We start from the raw sequence: 11,466 nt of genomic DNA on the forward strand, positions 1-11,466 counted from the left end.
ATTTCACAATAAAAATAAAACTTTGGTGACTAAAATTCACCATTTTTTCACAGAATAAGAAGAGATCTCTGTAAACTTTCACCTAATTTCTAAAAAAAAAAAAAGGTTCCGGTGTTTAATTAAGTTTGAAAAGGGGGGGGGGGTGCTCCTGAAATTTACATTCCGATATCTGTATATATGCCGAGCTTCTAAATATTGAAAACATTACCTATTATGCAAAGCTACCAATTCAAATACCCGGCCAGATCAAATGTCATCGTACAAATGAAATCAGTTTAATTTGTATTTTTTAAGTACCTAAAACCTGTCTCTTATCAACATTTGTCTAATTTCTTGTCCTGAGTGATCTTGTACATCGCCTGGCATGTCATTATCATCATCATTCTGCTCATCATCGTCCTGCTGGAACTCCACGGGGAGACCTCGATCTTCACAGATGTTGTGCAGCACTGCAGTAGCTGTGATTACTTGTACAGCTGTAGATAGGCAAACTGTTAACGGTCCACCTGTGTTACAGTATATTACACATGTTATACCGATTTGTCTTTACGTGAAGTCTAAAACTCTATTTCTGTCCTCATATGATGTCACAGATTATTCTATTTATTAAACACTGCTTGTGGTAGATAAATTTATCAATATGTAGATATACGGACCGAAAACTGTCCATATTTTTAAAAATTCTTTTCTATTTTTTAAAATTTATATTCATAAATTCATCCAATTTTTTTTCCTTTTTGGTGATAATTTACATGATTTTTTTTCGACCATGTTAATCATATGAGATAATATTTTTATCTTTCATGGCATCAGGCAGATAATTCCAAATGCAATAAAACATTCTGTATATTTTTCTTAAGTAAGGCCACACCAATAAAATTTTTTGTTCGTCGGACCCGCGCGCTCGTATTTAAACGAAACAAGACAAATAATATTATATAATTTAAAATTTCCCGCACCATTGGAATTTTGTGCTATTTTCTGTTCTATTTCCGCTCTATTTATCGTATTTTTCATCTGCTTACTCTGTAAATCAGAAAAAAATATAATTGTCCGCTCAAATTTCTTCACGCTCTGCCTAAAAAATTTGTCTACAAAAAGTAATAATATTATTATTTAACCGCTAGCCCGCTCGTACTTTCTTTCATCAAATGTCCGACGAACAAGAAATTAAATTGGTGTGGCCTACATTAAACTCAGCTTGAAAATTGTTAAGTGCGTTTGTCATAACATTGTGTTGAGGGGACAGACAGCCAACAAGTCGTCAATTTAGAATACATGTAGGTACGTGTATGCTGGGAAGTTCAAAGATGTGACATGTGTCATGTTGTGAATTTTGAATTTACCGGGTGGCAGTAAATACAAAATTTACAACATGACAACTTGTAAATTTTGTATTTACTGACACCCGGCCGGTAAATTCAAAATTTACAACATGACACATGCATTAATATTTTATTTAGAAAATACCTCGAGAACAAAGATTATGTTATTCACGTAATACTATTGATGATGAATTTTATTTCTTTCTACAGTGTAGCTTGAATATACAAGCAAGTGAAAAACTTTTTTAAAAATATGTTAGATAATTGTTCCTCATTCTACATCAAATCACCTACACAGAAACTTGAATATATACTAAGTCCAAAACTTGAAGTTATAACGGCTGTTTGCACTTTTATAAAACTATCACTAGAATTGAGAAATAAAAGGTCCACATCGGTGCAACATTTAGGAATGAATTTCTATATGTATATATACCAGTATGCGTAAATACAGCAAAATCAAGGGGGGGGGGGCAAATGTGCCCCCTCTCTTCAAATGGGGATTCGGTAGGGTGTGAGGGTGAGATATAGAGGGAGATAAAAGGTTAGCTATGAGTCTCACGTTTTGCTTTACGTTGGATATCCAATTTAACAATATCTTGATTCAAAGAGAAAGAGAAAAGCAATGATTAGACATATTGATATGGAAACATCCTCCAGGTCACGTAGACTCAAATTTGTTCAAATCACAATGGAAATTAGAAATGGATTGCTTTTTCATATTCATAATTATGTTGATTACAATATACATGTATATAAAATTTTCTTTACACTTAGAATATAATTTTATTCACGCCAGACAAGTGACTTTCCATATACTGTGTATAAAACGTGTTGTTATGACTATTATATAACCAAATTTTATGAGGAAAAACAAGCCTTTCAGAAAATCTCATGCATGCTTGTTATAAACTATAGTATACGAACCAAATTTGTGAATGCAAAGCCACCGACTCTTCCATCGTCCGAACGTATCTTCAATTCTCTGTCTTGCTCTTTTGTGTGCAACATTGAATGCCCTGTCAGCTGGTGTACTTGGAACCCGAAGAGGAGTGATTAAATATTGTCTCAACGGGTAGGCTTGGTCGCCCAAAAGATGGCCAACATAGGGCTGATTTTCAAACCACTCTTTCAGCGAACAATTATTCCAAACATATGCGTCATGTGTGCTACCAGGCCATTGAACAACAATGTTTGTCAGTTTTTTCTTATGATCACAAACTCCCTGAACGTTAATTGCGTGGTACCCTTTTCTACACACATACGCGTCTTCCCTTTCCGATGGTGGTTTAATTTGGATAAGCGTTCCATCAACGCATCCCAATACATTTGGAATGTTAAATTCGCACGAAAAACCCTGTTTGATTACAAGCTGTTCTGCTATTCTCTCAGGAAACTTGATGAATTCCCTTGCCCTATTTGATAAAGCTTTAGATGTTTTGTAGACTATTCTTGAAACAGTTGGCTGGCTTACCCCTGCAATGTCGGCGACTACCTGTTGTAGGGATCCAGTGGCAAAGTACCTCAGGGCCGTCAAAACTTGTAGAGAAGCCGGTATGCTCTTGGACCTCATAGTGGGTGGCTCCAAGTCCTCAGCCAACAAATCTATAATATCTAAAATACAATATCTTGGCATGCGGAATCTTACGATTAAGTCTTGATCGTCATACATATCCAAAGGATGTGTCCGGTCCCTGAAGACCCTTTCTCTTCTTAAATTTCTCTTGTTTAATCTTTGGAATATGACTTGGAACGCCATTTCGTAGTTTCTTGAATAACGGGTATGACGTAAAATATTACGTAACAATCGTTTTATACGTAACTTAAAAAACTGAGTACTCTTTATATGCAAAAAAAAAAAAAGATTATAATAAATAAAAGTAGATCGGGAAGAAAGTTTAATCAATTGTATAATTTAATTATTATTTATGTGTTTCCATTTAAATGTTAAATTATTTATTCTTAAGTATAATTAATTTATTTTTATTTCATAAATATGGGCTTTGCCCTTTCCGCAACGTTTACGGATGGTCATGACGTCCCGTAATGTACCGCCGATTTTACGGAACGTTTACGCAAAGTTTGCGGGTGCGGTATTTACGGAGACGTCGTGAATAAGAATTTTTCCCCTGCGGGTCAATTCCGCAAAGTCTACGGGTCCGGTAAGTTTACGGAGGCTTTGTGAATAAGGTCCCTGATGATACAATTGAAACCGGTAGAGTTTTAATCGGCGTTCTGTTATTTTTTACATGTATATATATATATATATATATATATATATATATATATATATATATATATATATATATATATATATATATATAAATCAAAATTAAATCCAAGATAAACAAACAAGTTTACGTTTAATTTTTTACACTAAGCGCTTTCGCCGTTACGGCTCTTCAGAGTGTAACAATGATAATAAAAACAATACAACTTCGTTGTTATGACGTCGTTATTATGACGTCACAAAGGCAGCGTTATACATTGGCACAGGTAAATGTCAAAAAAGCGCCAAATGTATAGAGTTAAACATATGTACATTGTAATAAAATGGAACATTTCTTTAGAGCTAAAATGTTCAATTTACATTTAATTTAGGCTGAAATAATTTAACAAAATAATCTTCCTTGGCCCTCCGTAATTGTTCATTATCTTCTGTGATTTTATAAAATGGAAATATCAAAAAGTTTCCATTCGCACATGAATCAAAATGTTCACTGCAAGGTGTATTCCTGACGGAGGGGTCTCGTATTTGTTGTTTATGGACTCTTACACGGTCAGCTAGTTTGTTACCGGTCTGTCCAATATAGTTTTCCCCGCATGAAGTACAAGTCATACAGTATATTAAATTTCTAGTTTTGCATGACATATTCGCATTGACGGTAAACGTTTTACCACATTTAAATGTAAATTTTTCTCCGGTTTTTAAATAAGGGCAGGTTCCACACAGGGGATCCATACATTTGGCTACAGTGCGTTTTTCCTCATCCGATGAGAATCTGGCTCTTGTTAGGAGTTTCTTTAGGTTTGGAGGTTGGCGTCGGCTATAGATGATGCTCTTCGGGTCAATTAATTCTTTTAAATTTTGGGATTGCTGTAAAATAGGAAAACACTGTTTTACGGAGTTATATATATTAAGGTTCCGTGGGTTATGGGTAACGACCAGCGGGATTTCCTTATTGTTTTCCTGGCGTCCTCGTCTAGTAGAACGGAGATCTGCAGTCGGTATTGACTTGGCCTTTTCAATTGCTATATCTATTAAGTCGTTAGGATATTTTTGTCTGAGCAAAAATGTTTTTAATTCCTGTAGACGGCCATTTCTTCTGGTTTCATCTATGACAATGGTACAAACACGTCTTGCCATATTAAAAGGTATGTTACGTTTAACGTGTGACGGGTGGCAAGAATTAAATACGAGATATTGGTGGGAATCCGTTTTCTTGTAGTATAAATCTGTTATGATTTTGCGACCCTCCTTAATTATAAGAATATCCAAAAAGGGTAGTTCTAACCTGCTCTTTTCCAAGGTAAATTTAATAGAAGGATGTAGATTGTTAAGAATGGTATGGTATTCTTGTAAATCCTCAGTAGATCTTGTCCAAAAAATGAAACAATCATCTAAGTATCGTTTCCAATTAAATTATATATATATATATTCCTTGAAACGAGACCTTCCTTTGGGTACCAATACTTTTGACCTTTTGACCACTACCTTAGGAGTATGAGGTGCATTTTAGAAAATTCAACCCTCATTATAATCTGCCATACAGGTGCATCAGTGTTTCATAAACACATCTTGCTCTCTCAATTTTTCCCCAGTTTTGTTTGTTTTTTCCTCTCATTTTTTATGCTCCCATAAACAAAGTTTTTGTAGTATATAATTTTTGTCCTGTCCAGCCATCTGTCTAGCTATCTGTCTATCTGTCTGTCTGCAAAAAGTTTAACCTTGCCCATAACATTTGAGTGGGTTGGGGTATGATTGATTGATTGATTATATACTGTTTAACTTCCCTCTCCAGAATATTTCACTGATATGGAGACGTCACCATTGCCGGTGAAGGGCTGCAAATTTAGGCCTATGCTCGGCACTTACAGCCTTTGAGCAGGGAGGGATCTTTATCGTGCCACACCTGCTGTGATATGGGGCCTCGGTTTATATGGTCTCATCCGAAGGACCGCCCCATTTAGTCGCCTTTTACGACAAGCAAGGGGTACTGAGGACCTATTCTAACCCGGATCCCCACGGGGTGGGTTGGGGTATGACTTATGATTTTTTCATATATATTTCTTTGTTTAAAAAAAATCATCCCTATTGTGGCCCCTCCACCCCCTTGGGATCAAGGTTTCTACACTTCCCAAGGATGCTTCCATATCAATATGAATAAACATGGCTTTGCTGTTCTTGAGATTTTTCTATATTTCCTATGTACTTTTTGACTCCCCCTATTGTCACACCCCCCCCCCCTTAACCCCCAGGGATCATGATTTGAACAAAAAAGAAGGTACATTTTCAATACAAATTAAGCCTGATATTTTCGAAAATTTGAAAGTGATATGCGAAATCAAAATTCATTCTTTCTTAATCATAGGAATCCCTTGCAGTAAGAATATGCAAGTCATTTTTCTCATATGACATCCTTAATGCTGATTGTGACGTCATTAATTTGTGCATTTTCCCGTATTTTCTTAAAAGGTTGCAGAAGACATCAATTTTCAGTGGAATTTTCTTTAAGAAAACATACTCTACCACCGTCGCCCGCAAAGATTGTGAGATATGTGATTTTTCATAGCAGTTTACATAATATAGCCAAAAATTAAAGTGGGCGACGGTGGCAGACACTATTTTGTAAAGGAAAATACGCACAGAAATGAGTCATTTTGATGCTTTTCTGCATTAAACTTAGAAATGCACCAAATTACTGATGTCATACTTCAAGAAAGGTCCTCCTTTATGCCATATTCTTTCATGCTTTATCATATTCATCTACTCAACTATTGTTAAAGCCAATTTCATAACTTTTTAAGAACATTAAATTTTCAGGGCACAATAAAGCTCAAACTGTACCTTCTTCTTAAAATAACACTACCTGAGGATGCTATCATATAAATATGACCATGCAGTCATGGCAATTTTTGTTCTTGAGATCTTTAAAGATATATATATATTCCAATGTAAAACTTTGACTGTACATTGTCCATTTCGGAATCTTAATTAACCAAAGATGATTCCATATCAATATGACTTATTGTAACTTTGTTGTCAATGAGAAAATTTTAATAAAGATTTTTCCTATATAAGTCGATAAGTCGGTCCGCCTAAGTCGGTTGTATTTTTTAAAAGTTATTTGGCAGGGATTTGCCATTGACCTGCTTATAAGTCAGTACAACTTTTTGAAAGAATCAGATGACAATTTCTAATAAATACTCTGATGTTTACCCTCATTTCAATTAATATGTTTAGAAATGAAGTTGATATTTAACCTTAAATTAAAAAAAATTAATAATGCTCTCTTAAGATTATAAAAAAAATTCAATACATGTATATAAAATACTAAAATTTATGTATTATCTTATTATACATAAATGATATAATATATCCATACTTTATTCAATGATAGCTGTTGAAAATGTTTATAGAATACTATGATTCACCATCCAGAAAAAACCAGTCTTTTTTGACTCGCCTATAAGTCAGACATAGGCTTTTGGACTAAATTTAAACTCCCAAAATACCGACTTATAGGCAAGTATATAGATGTAATTCCTATGTATATTTTTGATCCCCAATTGTGGTCTCACCCAATGCTGGGGGTCTTGATTTGAATAAATTTGAATTTACACTACCTGGGGATGATTCCACATCTGTGTCAGCTTTCCTGTCTCAGTGGTTATTGAAAAGAGGATTTTTAAAAGATGTCATTTATTTTCACTTATTTGTACTATCTCCTCTTGGAAGAGGGTGAGGGGCTGAGGGTCTTCATTTGAATTAACTTGATTCCATTCATATAAGGATACTGTGTGCCAAGTTTGGTTGAATTTGCCCCAGAAGTTCTGAAGGAGGTGAAATTGTGAAAGTTTACAACAAAGATGACAACAGACAATGGACAAAGGTTATCATCTATTTAAATAGGGATAAATAGCCAGCAGTTTCCTACTACCATATAAGTAGAAATTTTAGCAAGGATTTAATTTTGGCATTATTAGCGAGGTTGCTGAGATCGCAAAAATTACATATCACTAAAAATTTATTGCATTTTTTTGTAATAGGTTCTTTCATGGACAATTTAAAATCGCTAAAATTACATCTTGCTAAAAATAAAATACCAGTTTTTAAGGACAAATCGCTAAATTTACCTCTCCCTAAAATTTCCACTGATACAGTATATCGGCTTGTGATCAGTTTTCTCTCCTACATGAGGTGCCAGCCAAGCTTATGAGACTCATCTTAATGTGCGCCCCTGCGAACTTAGCCTGGGACCAAACAGTGCCCAGTATCTGTCTGCTTCCACATGGAGGCATCGCATAATACTTGTTGTGGAGAGGCTATGTACTGGCAGGGGAAGACATAAATTGCTTCCCTTTTCACATTGCTGCTAGCCAGCAGTGATGGCTGAAAGCGAGAGGTGACAAGCACACAGACACTAACACCAACACACCAGACGCATCACACAACATTAAGCAGACTGTTAGTAGTTTTAGTAGCTTGTTAGGGTTACTTGTTACAGGTAACTCTCGATACCTCGAAGTTCATGGGACCAAGGAAAAACTTCGAGAGATCAAGAGTTCGAGTTTTCAAGAGTCCGGAATTTTCATTTTTTTTTTTGCAGGTTTTAAAAGTAGTCTTACCGGATGTAATGATTTTCATGCAGTGCTAACCTTTTACACATGGTTTTTTATAAAACAACGATTTGATTTCGTATTTTAGATGACGGGACCAGAGACTCACTTCGAGTGATCAGAAACTTTGAGAGATCAAAGTTCAAGCCATCAACAGTTACCTGTACTTGTTTGTTAGGGTTATTTGTTACTTGTTTGTTAGGGTTATTTGTTAGGGTTATTCACATCAATAACAAATATTGAAACAGCTCACACCAATAACAAATATCTAATCAACTGACATCAATAACAAATATGTAAACAATTCAAATGAATAACAAATATCTCAATAGCTTACACCAAAAACAAACATCTAAACAACTGACATCAATAACAAATATATAAACTACTCACACCAATAACAAATATTTAAACAGCTCACACCAATAACAAATATCTAAACAACTCACACCACTAACATATCTTAATAATGCACACCAATAACAAATATCTAAACTGAACTCACCAAATAACTAATAACTAAACATCTCACACCAATAACAAATATCTAAAAAGCTCACACCAATAACAAATATTTAAAAACTTCACACCAATAACAAGTCAAACAATTACAAATTAACAACGTATCTAACATTATAAATAACAAAACTCACAACTAGTTCTCTAACAAACTACTCTAATAAACATATAACCAAGAATGCAACAAATAAATAAAACATGAATAATAACAATTTCAATAACCTAATTAACAAATATCTTTAACAACCAAATAAACAAATAACTATAACAACTAACAATTCTAACAAAATCAAGAACAATGAAAAATAACTCAGTTAACACAGAAACCTAACATAACAGAAAACCTTCATTCCAGCGTTGTTGGTATGCTGTTCCATTCCAATATGCCCAGCTGCCTCCAAGTCCTTATTCCACCATCTCCAACGATGAAGTGCCAGCAACCTCCAAGTCAACCATCTCCAATAATGAAGTCCCGGCAAAGAGAAAACAGAGAAGATTAGACAAAGAAAAAACAACAGAACAAAAACAAAATGACTATGATGAAAGATGTGCAGAGAGTGGGAGAGGGGGGGGGGAAATGTTAGTATATAGTAGGAGTGTCAAAATAATAATGAAACGATCTTACCTTGGCTTTTTCTTAAGGACTAAGAAATACCTCCATTCCAGCGTTGTTGGCATGCTGTTCCAATCCAATATGTCCAGCCTCCTCCAAATCCTCCAAAGATGAAGAGCCAGCTACCTCCAAGTTCCAACTCCACCATCTCCAACAATGAAGTGCCAGCCACCTCCAAGTCCTTACTCCACCATCTCAAATGATGAAGTGTCAGCCGCCTGTAAGTCCACCATCTCCAATGATGAAGTCTCGGCAAAGAAAGGACAGAGAAGATTAGATAAACAAAAAACAACATAACAAAAACAAAACGTTTATTACAAAAGATGTGCTGAGAGTGGGGGAGGGGAGGGAAATGTTAGTACTTAGTAGGAGTGCCAAAATTATAATGAAACGATCTTACCTTGTCTTTTTCTTATGGACTAAGAAATACCTCTATTCCAGCGTTGTTGACATGCTGTTCCAATCCAATATGTCCAGCCTCCTTCAAGTCCTTATTCCACCATCTCCAACGATGAAGTCCCGGCAAAGAAAGAACAGAGAATGTAAGACAAAGAAAAAACAACAGAACAAAAAACAAAACAACTATTACAAAAGATGTGTAGAGAGTGAGAGAGGGGATGGAAATGTTAATATATAGTAGGAGTGTCAAATTAATAATGAAACAATCTTAACTTGTCTTTTTCTCACGGATTAAGAAATACCTCCATTCCAGCGTTGTTGGCATGCTGTTCCAATCCAATATCCCCAGCCTCCTCCAAATCCTCCAATGATGAAGAGCCAGCTGCCTCCAAGTTCCAACTCCACCATCTCCAACAATGAAGTGCCAGCCAACCTCTAAGTCCACCATTTCCGACAATGAAGTCCCAGCAAAGAAAGAACAGAGAATGTAAGACAAAGAAACAACAACAGACCAAAAACAAAACGACTACATTGTATTATGAAAGATGTGCAGAGAGTGGGAGAGGGGAAGGAAATTTTAGTACTTAGTAGGAGTGCCAAAATAAAAAGAAACAATCTTACCTTGGCTTTTTCTTAAGGACTAAGAAATACATCCATTCCAGCATTGTTGGCATGCTGTTCCAATCCAATATCCCCAGCCTCCTCCAAATCCTCCATGATGAAGTGCCAGCTGCCTCCAAGTTCCAACTCCACCATCTCCAATGATGAAGTGCCAGCCAACCTCCAAGTCCTTAATCCACCATCTCCAATGATGAAGTGCCAGCTGCCTTTAAGTCCACCACCTCCAATGATGAAGTCTCGGCAAAGAGAGAAAAGAGAAGATTATATCTAAAAAAAAACAACGCTGGGAGGGAAATGTTAGTACTTAGCAGGAGTGGCAAAATTATAATGAAATGATCTTACCTTGTCTTTTTCTTATGGACTAAGAAATACCTCTATTCCAGCGTTGTTGACATGCTGTTCCAATCCAATATGTCCAGTCTCCTCCAAGTCCTTATTCCACCATCTCCAACGATGAAGTCCCGGCAAAGAAAGAACAGAGAATGTAAGACAAAGAAAAAACAACAGAACAAAAAACAAAACAACTATTACAAAAGATGTGTAGAGGGTGAGAGAGGGGATGGAAATGTTAATATATAGTAGGAGTGTCAAAATAATAATGAAACAATCTTACCTTGTCTTTTTCTTAAGGATTAAGAAATACCTCCATTCCAGCGTTGTTGGCATGCTGTTCCAATCCAATATCCCCAACCTCCTCCAAATCCTCCAATGATGAAGAGCCAGCTGCCTCCAAGTTCCAACTCCACCATCTCCAACAATGAAGTGCCAGCCAACCTCTAAGTCCACCATTTCCGACAATGAAGTCCCAGCAAAGAAAGAACAGAGAATGTAAGACAAAGAAACAACAACAGAACAAAAACAAAACGACTACATTGTATTATGAAAGATGTGCAGAGAGTGGGAGAGGGGAAGGAAATGTTAGTACTTAGTAGGAGTGCCAAAATAAAAAGAAACAATCTTACCTTGGCTTTTTCTTAAGGACTAAGAAATACATCCATTCCAGCATTGTTGGCATGCTGTTCCAATCCAATATCCCCAGCCTCCTCCAAATCCTCCATGATGAAGTGCCAGCTGCCTCCAAGTTCCAACTCCACCATCTCCAACGATGAAGTGCCAGCCAACCTCCAAGTCCTTAATCCACCATCTCCA

At 35.9% G+C, this 11,466-nt stretch overlaps 1 protein-coding gene across 1 annotated transcript; it reads right to left on the reverse strand.

Moving 5' to 3' along the window:
• Positions 1-141: 141 nt before the first annotated feature.
• LOC134233876 (putative nuclease HARBI1) lies at positions 142-3,084 on the reverse strand. The gene is made up of 2 exons (XM_062715931.1): positions 2,253-3,084; positions 142-506 (listed from the first exon to the last, which is right to left on the reverse strand). The coding sequence occupies exons 1-2, from the start codon at positions 3,082-3,084 to the stop codon at positions 298-300; spliced, it is 1,041 nt and encodes a 346-aa protein (XP_062571915.1). The 3' UTR covers positions 142-297.
• Between the last annotated feature and the right edge of the window lie 8,382 nt (positions 3,085-11,466).

The sequence above is a fragment of the Saccostrea cucullata genome, unplaced genomic scaffold (assembly GCF_032062105.1).
Source record: "Saccostrea cucullata isolate Sc308-1 unplaced genomic scaffold, CSIRO_AGI_Scuc_v1 ctg432, whole genome shotgun sequence".
Classification (NCBI taxonomy): Eukaryota; Metazoa; Mollusca; class Bivalvia; order Ostreida; family Ostreidae; genus Saccostrea; species Saccostrea cuccullata.

Excerpts from the sequence above, each read along its gene's own strand:
- LOC134233876 (XM_062715931.1), bottom strand. The coding sequence starts at position 3,084 with ATGGCGTTCCAAGTCATATTCCAAAGATTAAACAAGAGAAATTTAAGA. Across the intron at positions 507-2,252 it reads GCTTTGCATTCACAAATTTG|GTGGACCGTTAACAGTTTGC; the intron begins GTTCGTATACTA and ends ACTGTAACACAG.